This window comes from Dasypus novemcinctus, chromosome 8 (genome assembly GCF_030445035.2).
Source record: "Dasypus novemcinctus isolate mDasNov1 chromosome 8, mDasNov1.1.hap2, whole genome shotgun sequence".
Classification (NCBI taxonomy): domain Eukaryota; kingdom Metazoa; phylum Chordata; class Mammalia; order Cingulata; family Dasypodidae; genus Dasypus; species Dasypus novemcinctus.
In genome coordinates, this window is record NC_080680.1 from 106,790,404 (window position 1) to 106,813,896 (window position 23,493).

The 23,493-nt window shown below is 39.2% G+C and overlaps 2 protein-coding genes across 4 annotated transcripts in view; one reads left to right on the forward strand and one right to left on the reverse strand.

The window, feature by feature from the left end:
• Positions 1-604: 604 nt before the first annotated feature.
• Positions 605-16,668, reverse strand: PRPF4 (pre-mRNA splicing tri-snRNP complex factor PRPF4). Of its 2 annotated transcripts, none has more exons than XM_004470104.5 (14): positions 16,514-16,668; positions 15,138-15,318; positions 13,217-13,403; positions 9,790-9,877; positions 8,871-8,950; positions 8,606-8,699; positions 8,143-8,237; positions 6,912-6,970; positions 6,387-6,510; positions 5,042-5,131; positions 3,554-3,676; positions 3,335-3,442; positions 3,126-3,244; positions 605-2,609 (listed from the first exon to the last, which is right to left on the reverse strand). In XM_004470104.5, the coding sequence occupies exons 1-14, from the start codon at positions 16,538-16,540 to the stop codon at positions 2,416-2,418; spliced, it is 1,569 nt and encodes a 522-aa protein (XP_004470161.1). In that variant the 5' UTR covers positions 16,541-16,668; the 3' UTR covers positions 605-2,415. The 2 variants fall into 2 exon arrangements, with proteins under 2 accessions (XP_004470161.1, XP_004470160.1); XM_004470103.5 differs by having other exon boundaries at positions 16,493-16,633.
• Positions 16,669-16,702: 34 nt separating this feature from the next.
• The window catches only part of CDC26 (cell division cycle 26), a 38,174-nt gene continuing 31,383 nt past the window's right edge, over positions 16,703-23,493 (forward strand). Inside the window, exons 1-2 of one of the 2 annotated variants that reach the window (XM_012529661.4) lie at positions 16,703-16,872; positions 17,221-17,332. In XM_012529661.4, coding sequence (XP_012385115.1) covers positions 17,253-17,332 — 80 coding nt within the window. In that variant the 5' untranslated portion in view covers positions 16,703-16,872; positions 17,221-17,252. The other variant, XM_012529660.4, reaches the window with a different exon arrangement.

The following is a 23,493-nucleotide window of genomic DNA, read 5'->3' on the forward strand; positions in this document are numbered from 1 at the left end:
GGTCGTGCTTCTGGTATTTAATGACCAGATGTCAGGGATGCCAATACATACTGCAACGCTTTAGACAGTTTCACTCAACAAAATAGCATCCCCCAAACACAAATAGCTATCCTGCTGAGTAGCACCACAGCCTGCTCCTAAGTTCATGAGGTAGAAGCAATGAAATTACTTTCACCACATTTGGCAGTTAGTCAGGGATGAAGTGGCTTGTCAAAGGTAGTATACCAGGTGGGATGAAGAAAAAAGCTGAGGCTTTGTACTGGAAGCAGAAACTGTGGGCTGCACTTACCATTTGGCCTGGCCAATGTTGCCAATATACTCAGTAAGGCCGTTAAATCTCTTCATAAGGTCAAACTGTCAGATGGGCTAGGGTTCAAATTCAGGCTCTACGACTTAATAGCTGGGTAGCCTTGAACAAATTTCTTAACCTCTTTATACTTGTTTTATCTCTAAAAAGGGACTACTATTCAGCTCCTAAGATTGAGAGAATTAAACCAGATGTCTGATACCTGTTCTAGGCAGAGTTAGTGCTCTGTTAAGTGGTGGTAATGTTTATCTCACCATCATTGTGAAAACACAACTGTCTTCATGCTTCTCAATTAAATGCTTTCTTACAATATTTATTTCCAATGAAGAAATGTATATTCCACAAGACAACTGTTCTGCAAAAGCTTAGATAAAATGTTTTCACCCAACTGCTACCTCTAAATATCTTGGAACAACAAAAAATTGACAAAGTGACCAATCCAAAGAAACTAACAGTAAATTTAAATGTGAAAAACTGAAAACCTTTACTAGCATACTATATCCAAATTGCATGATAATACATAAATTTCACAAGGAGTAAGGAAAAGTAATTTCTCTTTATGGCAAATTCTGTAAGATATAGAACCCACTAATACTTAAACAATAATGAAGTGTCCAAAAAGGGTGGAGAATTTAAAAGCTTAAGAACTACATGGGATGTGCAAGTGTTGAGTTATAATTAAAGTCAGATTAAACAGTATACATAGCTACATATCACATTCATTGTTTGCAGAACAGAGTTGGAACAAAGCCACTCTCAAACTCTCTGGAACAAGTGTTTTCAACTTTTAAGGGGAAGCCATCATGTACACCCTTCTTGGATTCTCTGTATATACTTCTTCTAAATTCTTATTTTTTAAAAAATTTATCTTTTTTTTAAAAGATACAGAGATCACACAAATTCTTATATTTTGGGGTGAATTTACTTGTGTAATTTTAGAGTTCAGTGGCTGTATATTTGTGGTGAAAGAGGTGAAGATAACTGCTCTAATACCAATGAAATTAGAGGGTCTCCATACAGTTCTCTTGTAGTCTGGCCTACAAAGCAAGCAGCTCGCAATTTTATTTTAAATTAACAGAGTGCTTATTAAGTAGAAACTAGAGTAAGCAATTTTTGAGATAATTTGTTTTAACCTAAATAAACAACAACAACAAACAGGACTTCTATGGACCAATGGCTGGGATTCAGAAAATGCTTAATTACACAAAATGATTCTTTGAAGGACAGTTTTTACAATAGGATCTTACTCTGTACTATGTAGTAAAGAAAAAAAGAAAAGATTTGTGTTTAGGAATATCCACTATGGATTCTTTCCAGATACCTCAACATGACGAGCATACCCATCTAATAACTAATGGAAAAGAAGGTCACACAATAGAGAGACATCATGTTTGCTTTCTAAAAATTTCTTTGAATCCTGACAAAATGACTTTGCTCAGGGAGACACAAGGGTCACCAAACTTCAAAGCAAAAAGACATTTTCTGACAAGGTAAATGTTCAGTTTTGAGCTTCCTGATGAAGATAGAATTTCAAGTGAACTCAACAGGAAGAGGTAAAATCTTTACTGCATAACCATCAGCACAACTGTAGTCCACTGCTTCATCTCCCATTCTCCAAAAGTGGAGGAAAGTTTCCCAGGCTTGTCCAGGCATTGCTGAACCAGTGCACGTTGAGACGTGCCTCTTTACTGGAGGCTTCTAGGCTGTAGTCCACCCATTTCGCTCTCTGGATCACATTCAGTCCTGAAGCATGTACCATGTCGTAGAAAGCCAAGTTCCAAGAAATAAAAATGGAGGGAGTCAGTCACAATCCTGAGTGTGGTGAAGGAGGGAGATAATAGGACATTCAAACAAAAGGTTTATAAAGACAATGTCTACATGTAGTTTCATGTTCATGGCAGGGCCTGAAGATGAAAATTAAATTTTCAACCACCAAAGGGTTTTACATCACCCAGGAACTGGTCTGGTTGCCTGGAGAAATTCAATTCTACTGAGGGTCTATACATGGTAAGTAGCAAAAAAACATGATAGAACACATCAATTCCTTTCTTTTGAGGAAAATGGCTCTGAAGGGAGAGCTGAAGGTTAGTCTTTGCCCATGGTCCTGCCTACTCAGCCATCCAGAGCTTGAAGGTCCTGTCATATGAGCAAGTAGCAATAAGCTGCCCATTGGAAGAAATGTCTAGTCCCATCACTTTGCCCTCGTGGCCAGCCAGAGTCTTCAGTGGGGACCAGCCTGGGTGGGTCCAGATCTTGGCTGTATTATCATAGGCACCAGTGAGCAAGAAATTCCCATGGACAGCTACAGGAGAAAAGGAAAAGGAGAGTTACTTGCGGGATTCAAATATTTAAAAGATAGTAAGACACCAGAGGCACAAAAATCTGCTAGAACACACTATTTTGAAAAAAGGAGCTATTTCCACACCTCTACTATATCACTATTGGGCCTCCAGGAAAAGGAGACAGCCCTAGGGCAAACTTACGGGAATAGATATTATCAAGGTCTTTTGGCTCTCTCCCTAATAGACAACCTGTGCAGAATAATTGTAAAGATTCAGTGTTTAGAACTTCCGTGGGGGGAAAAAAGGAAGAAAAGCATTCAAAGAAGTCATCTTCATTTCCTAGCAAAAATAAGCATTCTTTGCCATAGCTCTGTCTAAATGCATGGTAGAGGGAAGGAAATTAGAATTTGTTCCTTTACCAATTTCCAAAGTCTGCCCTGTACCACTTTAAAGTTAAGCTAAAGCCTGGCCTGCATGCCATGCAAGGGCAATCTACCTGTCTGCCTTGTCACTAGGCCTAAAAGAGGAAAGCTTACGCTCGAACTTGACACCAGTCACTAAGTTCTGATGGGCAGGGATGGTATAAACGCAGCGCCGTTGCCGAAGGTCCCACACTTTGCATGTGTTGTCCCCACTGCCGGTTGCAATGTGGTAGCTGTGGATCAGATGTGGTATCCAAGTTAGAAACAAAGACTACTTTTTACCAAGAACCCTTTCTGCACCTCATTTGGTGAACTTATTTTACCCATTGGGGGAGAAGTTTATTCCATAAATTTCCTTCAGGTGGCCTTCTAGGAACATGATACAACGTCCTGTGCGCAGGTCCCAAACTCGACCAAAGGCATCCAGTCCCCTGAGAAGATAATTTCTCAATGAACACCTTGAATCCTGTTCTTGATGGAAGCAGGTGTACTTTAGAGGCGGGACTACTGCACTGCCCCTGGCTGTGTGGAACAGGCCTTACCCAGTGCCAGCCAAAGAGCCATCTTGATGGAAGGCAATGTCATACACACCCATGCTGTGGCCCTCCTGATGCAGGATCTCCTCTTGAGCTTCCAAATCCCATAAGCGCCATGAGCGGTCATAGCTAAAAGAAAAAAATCAGACAATTAACCAGCACATAATTATTAAGTTCCTACAAAGTACAAGGCATATAGTTACAGCCAAAACAGTATGTTTCTCAAACTATTTATATAACCTTATTAACAATAAATTTCTTTTTGGCATACACAGTACCTCAACAATTAAGCATATCTGTTTTACGTACGAACTGAGAAATCATGGACTTCCCATAAATCTAATGTAGTGGTTATTTTAAGAAAATAATCCCCCAAGACTGGCCCAACAATTGATTCTGTTGCCTTTCTTCCCCCATTCCAATAGGTTCCTTCATTCATGAAGCGATTATACATTTATTGGGTGATAAAAATTGGACATTGGGAATACAAAAATCAAACAAGAAAACTGATCAATGGTATGTAACAAAGTATAGAAACAGACCCACATAAATGAAATTCAACAAGGGCACCAAAGCAATTCACTGGGGAAAGGAAAGTCTCTTCAATAAATGATGGTGGAAGTGGCTATCCATATGGGAAAAAAAGCCCAAATAAGCAAAACAAACAAACAAAAAACAACAGCGGGAAAAGCACCTGGACACTGTATAGAAGAAGATATATAAATGGTCAATAAGCATATGACAAAGTAATCAACATTATGAATCATTAAAGGAAAGAAAGTAAAACTATGAGATGCAACTACACACTCAGTAGACTGGCCAAAATGATGGAGCCTGGCAAATGCAAGGGCTGCCAAGGATGTGGCGCAATCAGAATTCTTGGAATGTAAAATGGTACGACCACTTTGGAACACTGTTTGAGGGTTTTAGAATGGACAAATAAAATGTGATATAGTCATACAATGGAATACCATTCAGCAATAAAAAGAACTGCTGATACATACAGCATGAATGAAACTTAAACATCTTATGCTGTGAAAGAAGCCAGACACAAATGAAATCACAAAGCATGAATAAACAAAATTAATTTACAATGACAGAAATCAGATCCAGTGGTTGCTCCGGAAGGGGGAGATGCCTACAAACCAGCACAAAAGAACTTTCCTAAGTGCTGGGAATGTTCTCTATAGCATAGAGGCGTGGGTAACACAGGTGTACACATTTATTAAAACTGATCAAATTACTTAAGATATACCCATTCTGCTCTTTGTTATTCTGGCAACTACTGACTTTGAAATTTCAGATTAAATGAATTTAAAAGCAAGTACACTCATTCCTAACTATATCATATACCCTCTTCTAATTCTGATTCACTGCAGTTTAAGAAAATCTGACTTGAAGAACTCTGCTCTAAAATTTTTCCTGGCAGACAGGTATAAAGGGCTAACCAGATGACACAGGCCTATCTGGACAGAATGACACAGGATGGCTTACCAAGTGGTACCCAGGAAACGTCCTGATGGATGCCACATTACCCGGGCCACACGCACTGTATGGCCTTCAATATCTGCCACTGGTTCGTCACTGAAAAGAAACCAAAGTTAAGTAAGTAAACTAATGTATAGTTTGGTGAATATTCATTGAATTTATTAGCAATTGAGCATAGAATATCTGTTCTGTATGGTTTGAAAGGCTAAGATGTAACTATACCTCTAATTTGTTAAAACTTTAGGGCTAACAGTAATTTAGGTCACCTTCCAAGGTTTTCAAAAAGACTTGGCACTATTTCAGACTGCCTTTCTACCTCAATTTGCTGTGTTAAACTCCTAATGCCATTCCATTTAGGATTAGAGAAATAAAAGATACTTTAATCTGATAAGCAAATAGTGAGGCACTGGGCACCATAGCAGTGCTGGGATTCAAGAAAGGTCTAGCAGAGATGTGAGGACACAGAAATCAAGCAGTTTTGGTGCAAGTGGATTATAGATAAATCTTTGTTAGCCTTGAGACTGCTAAATCTAACTGGAAAAAAGAACTCCTAGAGAGAAGCATTAGTCTCCTTCTGGCGGCCATTAAAGTCTGCTACCCAGCAACCACAGACAGAAGAGCTGAAACATCAGCAAAAGGAAATAAACATGAACCCTAAAGAGGGCAATTAAAAAGGGAACTTTGTCAATGTGCATACATAGAACTAATCAATGCCCTAGGGGAATAAATATTGCTAAGTATTACGGAAGCCAATTAAAACTTGCTGTGCTCCCAGGTAAAACCCTGTCTGGCAAAGGGCAGAAACACTAATTAGATCTTAAAAGAATCCTGGAATAAAAGCCTTCAGGTACATTCCAATGGGGAAAAAAAACCTAAGCAACTAAATTCAGAGATCTTTTAGCCAACAAGGTGCTTCAAAATTTTTTGGAAAACAATACATCAATCATAAAGACAGAAAAAAATCTGTTAGGTTGGAAAATATATTCTAGGTGAAGGATGACGCTGTTGAGAGGAGGTATCTCTTCCTTGACAATACTGCCAGATAAACCCTCTCCCCTGTGGCTGTTTGCTAAGAACCATCCTGTTGCCAGGAACATTATCTTTAGTCAATCTATCATATAGTGCATTTCTCCAATGTTAATAGCAAAACTTAAGGTCCAAAGTTAAGGCACAATTCCTCTAGTGAGAAAAGGTCTAAGAAAGAAATCCTCCAGTCTACTTCTACACCCAGTTATTCTGACTTTTTTAGCATCTCTGAGCTTAAATGACAGATTTCCAGTTCCTGGAGATCCAAATAATCAATGATGCACTTTAGTGACCACAATATGAACAGCAGAACAGTAATCATTACCTGTCAAGGCTCCAAAGCTTCACAGAACCATCAGCAGCACAAGAGGCCAGGTTGACATCTTTTTGGTCCAAGGAGACAGTAGATTTGGGATGGAATACAATTGCTCCTACATTTGTGTTATGGCCTAAAGGAGTGTAAGAGATGAAAGTTAAAGGATTCTTCTCCCTATAATTTATGACTATGATGAATGGTATCAGTAAGTGTAAATTAGAGAACATGTGGACATAGTGTTATTAATGTGACTATTTGACTATTAAAAAGTAAAAAGCAAAAACCCTTGTGTTTTCTGTTTAGAGAATGCAAAATGTCACAGTTTGGCTGGACATGGGAGAAAACTGGCATGTGTATGAAATCATAATCTTCTAGCTTTGCATTCAGAGAAAACCAAATCAAGTCAAGTAAAATCAAGAATCATTCTTGTGTATACTAAGTCTGACTGTCAGCACAGTGTCAGGAAGAGTTTTACTGCTGAACAGAGTTGACAGTGGAAAAAAGACTGAGATTTAAAAAAATACTCTAACTTACCACGTAGAGTGTGAAGAAGGTTGCAATCAGGAACAGACCAGAGCTTGCAAAGCCCACTCCTATCAAATATAAAGGAAAGCATCTCAGCCAGGGTTGGTCTGGGAAGGAAAAGGTACCTTGGTAACATTACTAAAGGACAATCTCTTCTCACCCCCAATAAACTTCACAGTGGAAGACATAAAAATAAAAAATCTATGATTTGAAGGGTTGTAGAAGAAAGAGCTATATCCAAGATTCATAAAACCAGAGGCCTCTATTAGGTTATAATTAATAGAGCACATGTTGCTATTCCCCTTAACTACTGGATTAATTTTTGAAGGAAGGTAGGCCAAAATTAAACTGCAATAACAAACAACAACAACAACATTTGTCACCTTAAATATGAATAGCATTCTGTGGCTTACACAGTGCTTAATTTTTTTGTTTTTTAAAAAAACTTTATTTTGGAAAATTTCCAAATTACTTTTATATATCCATAATCTCATATGATCATTATAATAGGCCTGTGAGGAAGATAAGGCAGGAATTACAATTTCTACTTTATAGGTAAGGTAACTGAGGCTTGGAGAGCTGGAGTAATTTCTATCATTCCTTGGCTTTCTCCTGAAACACAATTTCTGCCTAGTGGAGTATTTCCTATGCATACAATGCAAGTTTCCTAATTCAAATACTTCCCACAAAAACAAAACAAAACAAATCTTTAACAAAGTTATCACATCCTAAGAGTATTCTGCATACAGTGGTGGAAAATAGAAAACAAAATATAAAAATAATAATTAACACTTATTGAGTCCTTACCACAAACCAGACACTATCCAGACAAAATGCTTTACAAACGATCCCACTCCATTTTACAGATGAAGAAACTGAAGGTTAGAGAAGTATTTTGCCTAAGCAGCTAACTGAATAGGAAAAACTAAGTATGGATACCAGTAGCTGGTCTACAAGCTCACTATATGGCCTTCTCCAAAACACCAGTGTCAAAACACAACAGACTGCTACATGCCACCGGGCGCTGGGTTCCACTGTGAACAGTAAGAACTGCTAAACACAGGTTCTACCATATAATACAGTGGGCAGGGCACTAGTGTCTCTTCTCAACCAAAAGCTTGGCATGATCATGAGAAGCAGAGGAAGACAAAGTAGAAACAGACATCTAAGACCAATGTTATTTTTTTTTCCTGAATCTTGCCCCATGTAGGGAAAAACGTCACTATAAAATGAAACTTACCAACAAGCTGTGGCCAGCATTTTGGAATTGGGACTAAAGTGACAGTAGGAAATAGGCCGGTCATCCCCAATCTGGCTGCAGAAGTTATTCAAAGACTGAAAGAAAAAATCAAGAAATATGTTAATTTAAGAGTTCCTTGGCTTTCCCATCATTTAAAAAAGAAAGAAAAAAAAAAGTACAACTTTCCAAGATTCTTTTACACTTAAAAAAAAAAAATACTTTTGTTAGGAAACAATTAGAATGTATTAAGATGGAGAATTTAAAAAACTATAGGGCTCTGCTGGGTAGAAAGTCAGTAACAGGTTCCTGTTGCCTTAACTGATGTCTCCTTCCAAAGAGCAACAGCTCAAGCAAGGAGGAATAATTAACACTGTCTTTACCTTCATAGAGGTGAGCCAAAGTAGAAAATCTAACAAATATTAAGAACCTTTATGATATTAGACAATTGCTGAGAGTGTCTTACCCGGAGAGATTTGTGCAGCTCTTGCATCTGGGAGGTCCTAGTTGTCTCAGGAATTTCTTTATGGAGACGAGCTTCTTCCAAACGTTTCATTGCCCTGGACACAGAATATTACTACCATGAGCAAACGGGTTGTAAACAGTGCCCACACATGTATCTCTACCACTTGATTTTATGGAATAACCAGTCATTATAAAGCAGATCCTCAGTCCCTGAGAGGAAATGAGGAAAAATAAACTACATTGCTTCTTTTAGAAGCTCTCCTTACCTGGGCAGTGAATAATTGGCAATCCATAGTCTAGCAACCTTCAGGCTATTTGGTCCTTCATGGTACCAGGTTTGCTGATACTGGAAGGCAAATAAAGAACACAAATTTTAAGTCTGAAATATTCCTAATTCTCCTCTGGTTGTCACCTCTTTTTCTTTTTTTAAAAGATTTATTTTATTTCTCTTTCCCTTCCCCCCTGCCCCCCCCCCCATTGTGTGCTCTCATGTGTCCATTCGCTGTGTGTTCTTCTGTGTCTGCTTGCATTTTCAGTGGCACCAGGAATCTACGTCACTTTTTGTTGGTCATCTTGCTCTCTGTGTGTGTGACACCACTCTTGTGTAGGCTGTGCTTTTTTTGAGTAGGATGGCTCTCCTTGTGGGTCGCACTTCTTGCACATGGGACTCCCCTACGCGGGGAACACCCCTGCATGGCATGGCATTCCTTGCGTGCAGCAGCACTGTGCATGGGCCAGCTCACCACATGGGCCAGAAGGCCCTGGGTTTGAACCCTGTACCTCCTATATGGTAGGCGGACGCTCTATCAGTTGAGCTATATCCACTTCCCACCTCTCTTTTTTTACTGCACAAAAAGGTGAATTAGTCAGGTGATAGGAGGTACACAGGCAGATGTGCTTTCTACTGTATCTCTTTCTATCCAGTCTTATTAGAAGGTTTCTGCTCCTTGTTGAGAGTCACTCTAGGAATGTTATGGTTCTTTCCTGAGTGGAAAACTCCCTTTCCTCCAATCATACTTACTCAGGAACTGCAAACTATAGCCAACAACTATTCCTGAATAGTACTCTTCAGAGACATTTCCTCACCTCATCCTTGCAGACTACTGAAAACAGAAAATTAGCAGACTACTAAAAACAGAAAACAGAAAACAATGCCAACTTTGTAAAGCTGAAGGCATATTTTACCTCCTCTTTTGACTTCTTAGATTTTTCATCATCTTTTTTGGTCTTTTTTAAGGCATCAGTACCGACCACTGAGAGGATATTTCTTAACCTGTAACAAAATAGATCAGAATTTACAGAGAGTTGGGTAAATATAAGTAGACAGCAAGCCTTCCCACTCTCACCATTCAAAACCCTAGTAACCTTTCAGAACGAAGGTGTCATGCCTAAATTTTCAGTGATTTCTTTTACTCAGTCTTCTTTATTTGAAGATTCCCTAAATCCAACTCTAAGCAACAACTCTCTTCAATTTAGAGTCAGCGAGGCCCTATACTGGTACCACATGATCTGTGAAGACAGCCAAATTTCACTCAATGCCACGATATGCTGGATACTGACTTGGGTGCTAAGTAGACAACAAGGATGAAAAAAGTCCTTGATTTTAAGTAGCCACTTGTCCAGTGGAGGAAGACATAAAGTAAACAGGGAACTACAATAAATGATATCATATGAAGTGTTATGTTGGTAGAAAGCACAGAGTACTAAGGAAGAATATAAAAGGGGCACCTAAACTAGGCTTGGAGGGAGCATCAAGTAAACCTTCAAAGAAAACGTGCTAACTTAAATTTGAGTCCTCAATTAGCCAAGTCAAGGGGTCAAGAATGGGAAAGGACAGTCTAGGGAAATGACTCAACAAATGTGAATGCCTAGAGATAAGAGAACATGTTGAACTTGAAATCACAAAAATTTCAGTAAGGCTAGAACATGGAGTACAAGAAGACTCGGTGGGATAAAGCTGGACATGTAAGTAGGAACAAGGTCACAAATGACTCCTTAAGCCATGCTAAGGAGGGGGTCAAGGAAGACCAAAGCAGGTAGAATGGATTGAAAAGGGAAGAATGAAGGCAGGGAATCAGACAGGATACCTTTGTAGGAGTCTTCTAAATCATAATGGTGGGACTTCAATTAAGATAATAGCAGTGAAGATCAAGACATTCATCCAGGAGATGAACAATGAATAAGACAGACTTCACTTACTTGTGGAAAAGATGGACAATAAGCAAAAAGCATAGCCTTCAAAAACATTACTAAGAAAACAGAGCTTACTGGGTTGGTAATATTCTACTCATACTGCTACCTATTCAATTAGGAAAGGTAACCTGTCCCTGACAACTACAAAAGCTTCATATTTGGAACCCTCTTAAACCTTGTCCTATGCATCTCTTCCTCTGGATGAGTCTAAAGGTAAAAAAAAAAAAAAAACCTCTTCACTTTATCCTGTCCCCAAAGTCTATGTGCTTCTATGTTATTACTACTCCTATGTATCAACCATAATGTCTGTGGGGGCACAAATGATATGGGCAATAGGTGCTGGAGAAATCAACCAGTTCTTTAAGCTAACAGGAATGTTTCTACTGTTGGCTGGCTACACGACTTGTTCCTAGAGATGCTCAGAATGAATCAGAAAGCCCAAAGTGACAGAAACACAGAGCTCCCAAAGTGGGCTTAAACAAAAATGGCTGAGGATACTAAAATTCAAATATTAAGAGAAGGCTATACCCTAGTGGAAACTGAACACTGAAAATAAAAGGAATACTAGCAAAGACATCAAAATATTGAAAACTCATCATGACAGAAGCTGAAAACTTGGTTAAAATAAAAAAGATGAGAAACATGACAGCAAAGAAAATGTAGATAAAACAACAGAATAGTAAAGAAGTTTATGTGAATTTGGACACTTCAGACAAGGGACTAAAAATCAGAAAGAGGAGGAAAGTAATGGTAAAGAAAAACATAATCTACACAAGGACACTGACTACAGAATGACTAATGAGTGCCATAGATTCAAAAGGCATTAAAAATTAGTCATTACACAAAAAATCCCAAAATCCACGATTCTTATAACTCACAAATGAAAGAAACCAGGTAAAGTTATTCTCAAATTTGAAAAAGTTCTAAAACTTTACATGGTATTAAAACAGTGAGTTAGAGGTTAAAAAAAAATCTTTTAAATTATCAATAATAAAAGCCAAATTTCTAGCACACATGTGAAGAGAAAGACTGAATTTTCCTTTTCTTGTTATAGAAAGATTACAAAATTTTTATCACATAAAGAGGCAACTAAAAAACAAAGAAAATTTTTAGATGGTTCATCAGTAAACCTGCTTTGTCATTTTCCTCTCAGGATTTTACAATGTTTGTGAATTTCTCAGCTTTAAAAATTTAAAATCTATTGTGATTTAGTGCTTCATTATAAATAAATACTCAGGATGTACCTAAAAAAAAAAAGCAAAGAAAAGAACACACTATTATAGAAAAAATGGAGAGGAGTCCATGTAAAGGATCAGGTATTAGGAGAGGTTTTCCCGCCCCCCCCAAGAGGAGGCATTTGCGCTGAAAACACGGGGATTTTAAGCAAGCGAGAGTGAGTAACATGACAAATTTGGGGCAATTCCAACAGTCCTGGTGTGACAGCAAGGGAAGTGAGAGAAGAGCCACAGGTAGGAGGTAAATGTCAGATGTATAATGGACTAGATGCTGCTAACTGATTAGAAAGGAGGAGAGGAATGTTTTCAGCTGAGGACTGTGTGAAGGTAGTGCCATTTGCCAGAGGACTGAGAGAGAAGTAGAGAACAGATAAGTTCAATTTAGATACATCAAGTTCAAGGTGCCTGTGGATATGCAGAGTATAGAGATTTGGGCATTATCAGAATATCTGTGGTAAATAAAACTGTGAGGGTGGAGCGGATTACCCAGGTGAGACTAGGATAAGGGCAAAGAACCCCAGGATATAAAGGCAAAGCAGGGAAAAAAAGAGGCATAGAAGGCAAGTGAATACAGCCAAAGAGATAGGAGAAAATCAGGAAGATGTGTTCTTCTAAGAGCCAAGGAAAGAGAGTAGTGAGAAGGAGCAGCTAGCAGTACACAGGGGCTATATTTAGTAAAAATGGGTTGGTGACCTTGACAAAGAGCAATTTCAATATGATGGGGTCAATCAGTTTGCAGCAGTTGAAGATTAAATGAGGGGTAAGGAACAGAAGACAATGAATGTAAACAACTCTTCCAAGAAGCTCCATGATGAAGGGGAGAGATGGCACAGGAGGTAAGAGACAAGAGGGGATCCTGATAACTGCATCTGACTTTGCCATCTTAAAATCGCAAGAGGAGCATCATCTTAGGAAAGTGTCTTCTTCCGTAATACTTGAAAAACACTATGTTTTATGTAGTTATAAAATAGCACCCTCTTCAAAGTTCATAAGAAAAATTAGTGGAGTAAAAGTTGGCCTAAAATTCAAATTATGAGCTAAACTACATAAACACAGCTTAATAAGACATTATGTTAACACTATCAGAGACATTCTATTAAAATTTCAGTTACAAAAACCAACTGAAATATGGAACTAGAACCTTGCGATTAAAGGAAAAAAGAGTAACTAATTGGGAAGGACACCTTTCTCTTCTTTCAGCAGGGCCTTCTCCAAAAAGTGTGATGGGTTCTCCTAAGGCTCTAAGACAAGCCTTGACTTCTGAGTCATCCGTGGAAACGTTGATTTGCCGGGCTCGCTTCCTTCTCTCAAACTCAGCCAATACTTCTGCCTGTCGCTCGCTGATATGCTCTTCAATTTCAAACACTTCTCCTATAACAAGAAGCAAAAATCACCATAATTGTCAGATCTTTTTCAAACAGAGAAAAAAACTTTCTTTTTTTTTAAAGATTTATTTTATTTATCGCTCCCTTTTCCCATTTCTACTCTCTGTGTCCATTCGCTGTGTGTTCTTCTGCATCTGCTTTGCATTATCTGGCGGCACTGGGAAAGTCTTTTTTTTTGTTGTGTCATCTTGCTGCGTCAACTTTCCTTTTGTGTGGGGTGCCACTCCTGGGCAGGCTGTGCTTTTTTCACATGGGGCACCTCTCCTTGCGGGGCGCATCCCTACATGGGGGCGCCCCTGCATGGCACGGCACTCCTTGCACACGGCAACATTGCATGTGGGCCAGCTTACCACATGGGTCAGGAGGCCCCAGGGATCAAACCCTGGACCCTCCATATGGTAGACAGATGCTCTAAGTGTTGAACCACGTCTACTTCCCAAGAAATGCTTTCTTAACAACTGGAGTCTGTGTATGCCCCTAGGGGAAGGTAATAATTTAATCTATTATGTGCTTTATAGCACTCTTTTTCAATTTATTAAATTATGCCCAGCACATAAACCTAAATGGCACGTTTTAAATGGCAGGAAAATGTTTCAAGCCACTTGTTTCATTTGGCAACCTCACATCTAACATAACACATTTAGATGAGATCAGAAAATGAGTACAGAATGCATTTAACAAATGAGTTAACTAAGCTTTCTATCCAGAAGATAAAATGAAATATTAATAATTGTCCAAACGACTATCTAAAACAGTGCCAGTATAGAGACACTCACAAATGTCAATTGAAAATTTTCGTGAAAATGGTTATTATTTTTGGATAACTGAGCAACTTACTAGGTTTTAAAACCCACACCAAATATGACTGTTTGGATGAAAAATGAGAGGTACAGTGGTGATGCAGTTAAGTTTAAAAATCACAGAAAAGGTTAAAGTTGCTAGATTAATGTGCATGTATGTTGAAAGAAAATACCTAGGACTGACAAGAAACCTGAGAGAAGTTCTTTTGGCAGAAGAGTCATTTTATTGCATAACCTTCTGTACTGCTTGAATTTTTAATGACAAATATATAATTTAATTTTAAAAATATAGTAGATCCCTAGTTACCTACACGGAAAGATAAACAGATGGAAAAACACACGTTACAAAACATTTTGAATATCCTGGTTTCATTTGTGGAAACAAAAAAAGTTTTTATAAATACTGAAATTCTCAGAAAGCTATACCCCCAATTAATAAAGATTACAGAATTTTCTACTTCACATTTTCCTACACTGATTGATTTTTTAAAAGAAAAAAACTACTTTTATAATGAAGAAGATATTACATTTTGGATGGAAAAATAACTGGAAAACTAGAAAAAAAAGAGAACATTATGAGCCACAGTTACTCCAAACCAGTGCGAAAACTACGCTAAATCTCCAGAAGGCAAACGGAATAAATTTGAATTCAAATATATAATGAATAAATTCATGGTAAACTACTAATAATTCATGGAAGGAAAATGATATCAAAGGCTGTATATGAAAAAGGCCCCCTGGATGATGCCAAAGGGTGTAGATAAAGTATGGTCTTAGAGATCCAAGTTTAAGAGTCAAAATTTTTTGACACTGTAAAACTAGTGATATAGTTCTAGAAGGTAAAACTTTTAGGTCTAAGCTATCCACTCTAGAAAATGTGAGCATCAAACGTAAGGATGGGCTCACAATTTGCATCTTACCAGAGGTTATGTTAATATTTCCTGCTTCGATTCCTGCTTTAAGTCCTTCTTTTCCCAGAATTCCAGATTCTCCTTTGGCCAGACGTTCTCTCTCCTTCTCTTCCAAACTTCCATAATAGATGTGAGGTTTCTTCACAAGGGGGGCAACTAAGTCATCAGGTGCCTTGGAGGTTTTGGTTGCCTGCAAAATCAAAGAACTGGATTAATTTAAGGTTTAATCTCGGCAACCTTCACATTCTCCACATCTATCCTGAGCCTCTATCCTATTTCCTTCCCCCAAAAAGGACCAGTTGGACACCAGTTAAGATGTTCTTTCTCGATTTGGAATCTCGGTCCCTTAATTGCTTAAGTTTTTTCTTATTTTTTTTTTTTTAAGATTTATTTTCTTTCTTTCTTTCTCTGTCCCTCCCGTTGTCTGCTCTCTGTGTCCATTTGCTGTGTGTTTTTCTGCATCCGCTTGCATTGTCAGGCTGCGCTGGGAAACTGCATCTCTTTTTTGTTGTGTCATCTTGCTCTGCCACCTCTGAGTGTGTGTGGCGCTACGCTGGGTGGGTTGCACTTTTTCATGCGGGGCGGCTTTCCTTGAGGGGCACACTCCTTGCGTGTGGGGCACACCTACACTGGAGACACCCCTGCGTGGCATGGCACTCCTTGCCTGCAGTAGCACTGCGCTTGAGCCAGCTTGCCACACGGGTCAGGAGGTCCTGGGTATTGAACCCTGGACCCTCCATATGGTAGGTGGACACTATCAGTTGAGCCAGGTTCGCTTCCCTTAATCGCTTAAGTTTTGCAGACAGGAAGTAAGAGATAGATAAAATTAGTGAATTCCTCTAAGAGATTCTTCTATAAGCATTTTGCACTGGAACTTGTTCTTTCATTGCAAGTGCAACCTCTTCTCGGATTTTAGGAACCATCCAGGGTTCATCACAGGGAAAATGGCATAAATAACCCAGATACCCAATGCCGCACTAAAAGGGAACAAAACTAACAAAAGTTCCTGGTCTATACATTTCAAACGTTTTCAGACGCGAGGCAGTAGGTTTGGGGTCAGAAGGCCTCATTACAAAGTTCCAGGTCTGACACAGACGTAACTCTTTGGCCAAGGCACTTTCCTTTTTCAGGTCTCCGTTTTTGGATCAGTGATGAAAGAAGCGTTTACCGTTCGTTACTGAAGTGAGAGAGGGGCAAATGAGCTAAGGTACAGGAAAGCGCTTAGGGACTAGGCAAACTGCGAGGCTCTGTAAGCAGGCTGAGTCCCGCAGCCTGCCTGCCTCAGCCCTCCACCACCGCGGGCCGTTCCCTAACGGCCCCACCCCGCAGGGACCACCCCCTCTCCCGCTCCCTGCTAGAGTGACCTGAGAGCCCAAGCTCTGTACCGTGGAGGAGGCTCGGGAGGAAGCCATGCTGGATTCGGGAGCCGCGAAGCCCCAGCGAAAACCGAGCTCAGCCTTTCAGACCGTCTACCGCGCGCTCGGCCAAGCGGAACTTCGTCACCGGCAGGAACTGAGCCGACGGTGGACGCCGCGCCGGGGGCGGCGCGGGGCATGATGGGAGTTGTAGTAGGAACGATTCCGGGCACGTGGAGGGTCGTGACCCGTAGGCCCTCCCGGCAAAGCACGCGGGAGCCGAGGATCTGCGAGCACTCTGGGAAGTGTAGTCCACTTAGCTTAGCGGTAGATTCCTGGTGGGCGCCGAGGTTCCGGGAAGTGACTGAGTAGATCCAGCTTGAGAAGAGGTAGGTGCGCCGAGTGGCGCAGCTGCGGGTTGCACTCTGGAGCTAAACAAGGGCTTCCGGGGCCCGCATTCCATCCTGGGCCAGAGGGAGACGTTACTGGTCCTAGAGGGGATGACCCTGTTGCCATGGAAACCCTCGCTCCGGACCCCAGAGTGCCGCCCTGGAGCAGGGGAGGGACTGCTGTTCTCCTCGGAGATCGGAAAGCCCTCCCAGGAGTCTCCCTCTGAGTTGGGTATATTTGCGGCGGATTTGGGCAGTGGCGGGAGATTAAGCTCGAAGAGCCCTTTAGTACCAGAATAATGTAAGGACCCAGCCGTAGATCCACGGCCTGATGGTGTTCGTCTTCAGCCCCGTCTTTGTAACAGATTCAGAGTGAGATAATGGTTGTGAAGGCGTCAGGTCAACTGTACACAAGAAACTCCGCACGGTCCTGTGTTCCGCTGGGTGCGGGGCCTCAGAGGTGAATAAGACAAGGTTTTTGCCCCCACTTGGGGGATGAGGGGAATTCATACAATATCGGTGTTTCTCTAGTCGGGTATGGTCTCCTCCCCACTAAGAAAAAAATTACAGTAATAGTAATTTATTTATTGAGCATTACTATATGCCAGATCGTGTGCCAGGAGCTTAATCTTCATTAAGTGATTCAATCTTTACAACAGAGTAGAGGTACAGATGAGGAAACTAAGGCCTAGTGAGAGAAGAAGCAAATCCTTAGTGGTGGAGTGGGATTGGAAGCTCTGTTCTTTGGCCTCCAGAGCCCGCACTTTTAACTCTGTCCACTATTACTCTATACTGCTTCCTAGTGGCGTGCCTTTCACAGTTTGCAGAAAAGTTAAAGAAACCATAGAGCTGTTTTTTCTTATTTTAAATATTAAGGCCTTTATGTTGTCTTTGGAACTTTGGCTTTCTCTACCTCTTGTCTACATCGGGATCTGGTGGAATATAGTATCCGATTTAAAACAAAGCAATTTGAAATGTAATGCGCTAGTGTTTTGTGATGACAATAACTTTTTTTTATTGGTTTATTTAATTTCCATTTAGGCCATAAGTCTTTCTGTATAATCAAATTCCTATTTGGGAATTCTTCACATCTTATAGGAATGAATTACCACAGATAACAATATGCCAACTCTTAATTTTATGAGGTGGAAAACCTCAAAATCTTTTCCAGCAGTAGTCATGCTAAATCATTATTGATCCAGATGGATTATTTTAATTAACAAGTATGCATAAGAAAGGGTTAAAGAAAAATGAAGTATCCAAAAAAAAATCTCTTCTTCAGTCCTCTTCAATTAAAAGGAAGTGTTTATTTTCAATGAAGAAATTTACAGAATACTTATCATAGGAACAATTTGCTAGTTGCACTGAGTAATTATTGTTCATATACTATAATATTGTTATTTTACATTTATCTGGTCTACTCCAGCTCTTTTTTGGTTACTATTTGCATGGAATACTTTTTTCCAACCTTTCCCTTTTAACCTGGTTGTGTCCTTATGTCTGAGGTGGGTCTCTTGTAGACAACATATAGATGGCTCATATTTTTTATCTTGTATCAGTCTATGGCTTTTGATTGGGAAGTTTAATCCATTAATATTCAGTGTTATTACCATAAAGGCATTACTTACTTCATCCATTTTGTCCTTCAGTTCTCTGTTGTCATATCGTTTTATTGTCTTGTCTTCTTATTCTTTAGTTTACCCTTCTTAATACCTTCTTAATATTTCATTTCTAAACTCTTCTACAAATATCTCACACTTGTGTTTTCCTTTCAGGATGCAGCACCCCCTTTAGTATCTCTTGTAAATCTGGCCCTTTGGTAACATATTCTATCAGTTTTTGTTTGTCTGTGAAGACTTTTAACTCATCCACATTTTTGAAGGACAGCTTTGCCAGATACAGAATTCTTGGCTGGCATTTTTCTCTTTCAGTACCTTAACTACATCATACCACCTTATTCTCTCCTCCACGGTTTCTGATGAGAAAGGTCTGAACTTAATCTTATCAAGTTTCCCTTGTATGTGATGCTTTGCTTTTCTCTTGCTGCTTTCAGAATCCTCTCTTTATCTCTGATATTTTTCATTCTGAATAGTAGGTATCTTGGGGTAGGTCTATTAGGATTTATTCTGTTTGGGGTGCATTGTCCTTCTTGAATATTGATATTTATGTCTTTCATAAGGGTTGGGAAGTTTTCAGTCATTATTTCCTCAAATAATCTTTCTGCCCCTTTTCCATTCTCTTCTCCTTCTGGGACACCAAAAATGTGAATGTTTGTGCATTTCACATTGTCATTCATTTCCTTAGACTCTGTTCCATTTTTGCTATTCTTTTCTCTTTCTCTTCTCCTGTCTTTTCCAGTTCAGATGTTCTACCTTTGAAGTCACTAGTTCTGTCTTCAAGCAATTCAAATCTGCTCTTATGTGCCTCTGATGTATTTTTAATCTCATTCATGGTGTCTTTCATTCCCATAAGGTCTGTCACTTTTCTTTGCAGCCTTTCAAATTGTTCTTTATGCTCTCCCAGTGTCTTCTTAATATCTTTTATTTCTTTAGTCATATTTTCTATAAATTCTTTGAAGTGATTTAGGAGAGTTGTGTGATTATCACTGATTAATTGTCTTTAATCCAGTATCTCTTCAGGATATTTGGTTGTTCTTTTTATTGGGCCATCTTTCCTGTTTCCTAGTATGGCTTGTAATTTTTTGCTGATGTCTAGGCATCTGAATATGTTGGTGAATTTACTATAATGACCAGTTTCTCTCTCTTGCCTATTGTTTTTTTTCCCCTCACAGTTTTTCTTAGATATTTGGTTCAACTTATTCTCAGTCTTTCAAGTTGCAGAGCTTGTCAAAATTGGGCCAGGGACTCACTAGTGGGGTGCAGATTTTCTCCCAGGAGCTCGATACCCAGATTGTCAAGTTATTGTCCATGCAATTTCCAGACTGGCCAGCAGATGGCGCTGGTCAACACATCTTTACACTGAGGTGTTTGAGCCTTCCTGTGTTCCTGTGTTGAATCTCCAGAGTGGAGATTCAAAGCAGGCTCTGCTGGCCAAGTGCACTGAAGAAAAGCACCCGGACCTCCTCTCCCTTTTCCCTTGAAACAGCTGACAGGAAGGAGGATGTCTGTTCCCTCTTAGTTGTCTGCATGGAGCCAGGGGTTTTACCCTAGCTTAATATCTTGGGGATGAGGGAGGGAGTCCTTCCCGGCTGCCCCTGGGCTTGGTAACTCACATTTCAGCTTCCTCTTCTTTCTGCCCCTCACCTTCCTAGGAGTTGTGAAGCACTGTTCTGGTCTGCTAATCCCCAAAGCAGATCCCTCAGGCAGCTTTTGGTTCTTTGTTGTTTTTGTGAGAGTCTACAACTTTGCCTGTTAGTCTGTCATCTGTCACCATCTTTTCATAATCTTCCAATTTTTAAAAATTAAAGATTATTTACTTTTTAAAAAAAATTTATACCCCCCCCCAGATGGTTCTCTCATCTGTCTGCTCATTGTTTGCTCGCCTTACCCAGGAGGCACTGGAAGCCGAACCTGGGCCTTTCCATGTGGTAGGTGGGTACCCAACTGGTTGAGACACATCCGATTCCCATTGTGTTGACAATAACTTTTACCTGTATCTGTCCCAACTTTGGTGGAAGGAGGAAACATTTCTACTTTTGTATACTTCAAAGTCCCTAGCAACATTTGAGATACCTACAATAATGATTTGTATCTGTACTTTAAAATGCTTTTCACTTTTATCATCCTTATTTAATCTTCACCCTTTGATGTGTGTATGATTATTATAGGAGGGCTGACATTTTTAACCAAGTTGAACAGCTTGCTTTGACTTCTTTACCTTCAAAATAGAGATAATTTTGTCAGCTTCGTGGGGGTTCTGTGAAGACTAAAATAAGAATATAAAGAATGGTAGTGGAAAAACCCAGCACAGCATGTAAGAAAAGTTCATTTCACTTTCTCTGTTTATTTGGTTCTCTGATTTTATTTTTTATTAAACATTTACTGGCTGCATTACTGAGCACGTCCATTAGATACGCTGTACTGGATGCTGTGCATAATAGAAAGGTCAACAGTTGTTAAATTCAATTGGGGGAGTTTGGCATCTTTCTTAAGAAATGTTTGTTATTTTGTTTAACCTAAGTATTCCTTGGGTTCTCAGACTGAAGAGTGCTCTCTTCATACTTGCTCTCTCTACCTGGAATGTCCTTAATTCCCTTTCTCTGTCTGCCCTTCTGAACTCAGCTAAGACATCATCTCCTCCAGGAAGCCTTCCTTGACATCCCTGTCCACCTCACACTCAGCCTAGACTGGATTTGTTGTCTCTGTGATGCCATTGCATTACCCTCATCAGAGTCCTTGTTGTATGATATGGTTCTTTTCCATTTACTTGTCTGTTTTTCCCATAGACTATGACTATTCCTTTTAACATTGTAGGTGGAGCACAAGAAATGTTTATTGAATGAGTGACTTCTCCATTTAGACCCTGAGGATAACCCTGTGAATTGTTGAGTTTTGAGGAAGTTTTCATGAGATTTAGCAAACTGATTTTAGCCTTCAGGAGTGATCACAAATCTCTGATAATACTCTTGTAGAGTGGATTAAATTTAATTGCTTATCTACTCTCCAACTAACTATATTGGTATTGAATTAAGATGTGACATTTCAATTTTATTCTTTTAGCTAGAATATTTCTTTGAATGTGACTGGAGCCGAGATTAAAATTATTGCCCAGAATTCTCTTTTAGGCAGCTTGCTATTTTTTTCCTTTTTTAAAATAAAATTTTATTGAAGTATGTATACATCCATGCTCATACATAAACAGTAAGTGTATAGTAAAAGTCGTGAACTTAGAAAACAAATATGCATATCATTATACAGGGCTTCTATACATCACCCCACCAACAACTTGCATTGTTTTGGAACATTTGTTACAAACTATGAAATAACTTTATTCCATATCTTATATTTGGTGTATTTTTCCCCCAACCCACCCAATTATTAACACCTGTATTAGTATTATATATTTGTTATAGTTCATGAGAGAACATTCTTGTATTTGTTGTGTTAACCATAGTCCTTCCACCACTGGATTTCCTGTGTTATAAAGTCCCATGCTTTGTACATTTCATTCAAAGTGTATACTCAGTGGCTCTTGTTTTCATCAGACTTGTGCTGTTATCACCCCTGTCAATTTTAGATCATTTTCATTACTCCAAAAGGAAAAATCCCAAACCTCCATATGCCCCCTTATTCTTGTCCCTTAGAATTGATATAATATCTTCTTTGCCATTCCTGCAAAAATATTACAGTAGTACTACAATATTAACTTTTTGTCCATAAGTTATATTAGTTGTAATTTTCCTGTGTATCACCTTTATTTATTTATTTTGAGGTATGGGGGCTGGGAATTGAAACTGGGGGCTTGTATGTGGGAAGCTGGCTCTTAACCACTGAGCCACATTGGCTCCCCCAAGTTGGTTTTTTCATTTGTTTCCTTGTTGATTGTGTTTTTTTGTTTTTAGGAGGCACTGGGACCAAACCCGAGACTTACCATGTGGGAAGCAGGTGCTCAACTGCTTGAGCCACATCCGCTTCCTCACCATATGTTTAGTACTTTGTAAAAGAAGAACATTCTTATATTTATAGTATTAACCACAGTCTTCATCTATCACCAAAATCACCGTTATACATTCCCCAGATTATTCTCTAGTTTCCTTTCAATTGACATTTACATCCACAGACTATCCGTTTTAGCTACAGTCACATTTATGAGTTGGAAGTGTTAGTTATACACACTATAATGTGTTACCATCAACTCTCTTCATTTCCACACTTTTTCTTTCTTTTTTTTTGTTTTTTTTGTTTTTTTGTTTTTTTGTTTTTATAAAGGGTATTTATTTGGGGTAGGAGCTTACAGATACCAGGCCTTAAAGCATAAGTTACTTCCCTCACCAAAGTCTACCTTCACATATTGGAGCAAGATGGCTGCTGACATCTGTGAGGGTTCAGGCTTCCTGGGTTCCTCTCTTCCAGGGTCTTGCTTCTGTTTGCTCTGTGAGATTACTTCCTGGGACTCCAGTATAAGGCTTCAGCATCAAACTCTGACATCAAAACTCCAACATCAAAACCTTTCCACACTTTTTCAATAAACCTTATTAAAAATTCTACGTACATTGAGCATTAGTAACCTATCTCTAGTTTATTACCGTGAGTATACTTACCATATTTACTCATTGTATTTAGTTCATATTAAAGAGACCATACAATATTTGTCCTTTTGTGTCTAGCTTATTTCACTCAACATAATGTTCTCAAAGTTCATCCATGTTGTCATATGCATCCCCATTTCATTTCTTCTTATAGCTGAATAGTATTCCGTTGTATGTATAGACCTCATTTTGTTTATCCATTTGATGGTTCATGGGCACTTGGGCTGTTTCCAAATTTTAACAATTGTAAATAATGCTGCTGTGAACATTGATGTAGAAATGTCATTTCATGTCTTTGCTTTCAGTTCTTCTGAAGTTATTCCTAGTAATGGGATTGCTTGATCATACAGCAGTTCTATATTCAGCTTCTTGAGGTACTGCCAAGCTGTCTTCCACAGAGCCTGCACCATTCT

What these genes read in the sequence shown, in the direction of transcription:
- PRPF4 (XM_004470103.5), bottom strand. Translation starts at nt 16,540, where the DNA reads ATGGCTTCCTCCCGAGCCTCCTCCACGGTACAGAGCTTGGGCTCTCAG. An exon ending in TACAGAGCTTGGGCTCTCAG is followed by an intron (nt 15,319 to 16,492) that starts GTCACTCTAGCA and finishes TTGATTTTGCAG; the next exon opens with GCAACCAAAACCTCCAAGGC. An exon ending in GGCTCTTTGGCTGGCACTGG is followed by an intron (nt 3,443 to 3,553) that starts GTAAGGCCTGTT and finishes TTATCTTCTCAG; the next exon opens with GGGACTGGATGCCTTTGGTC.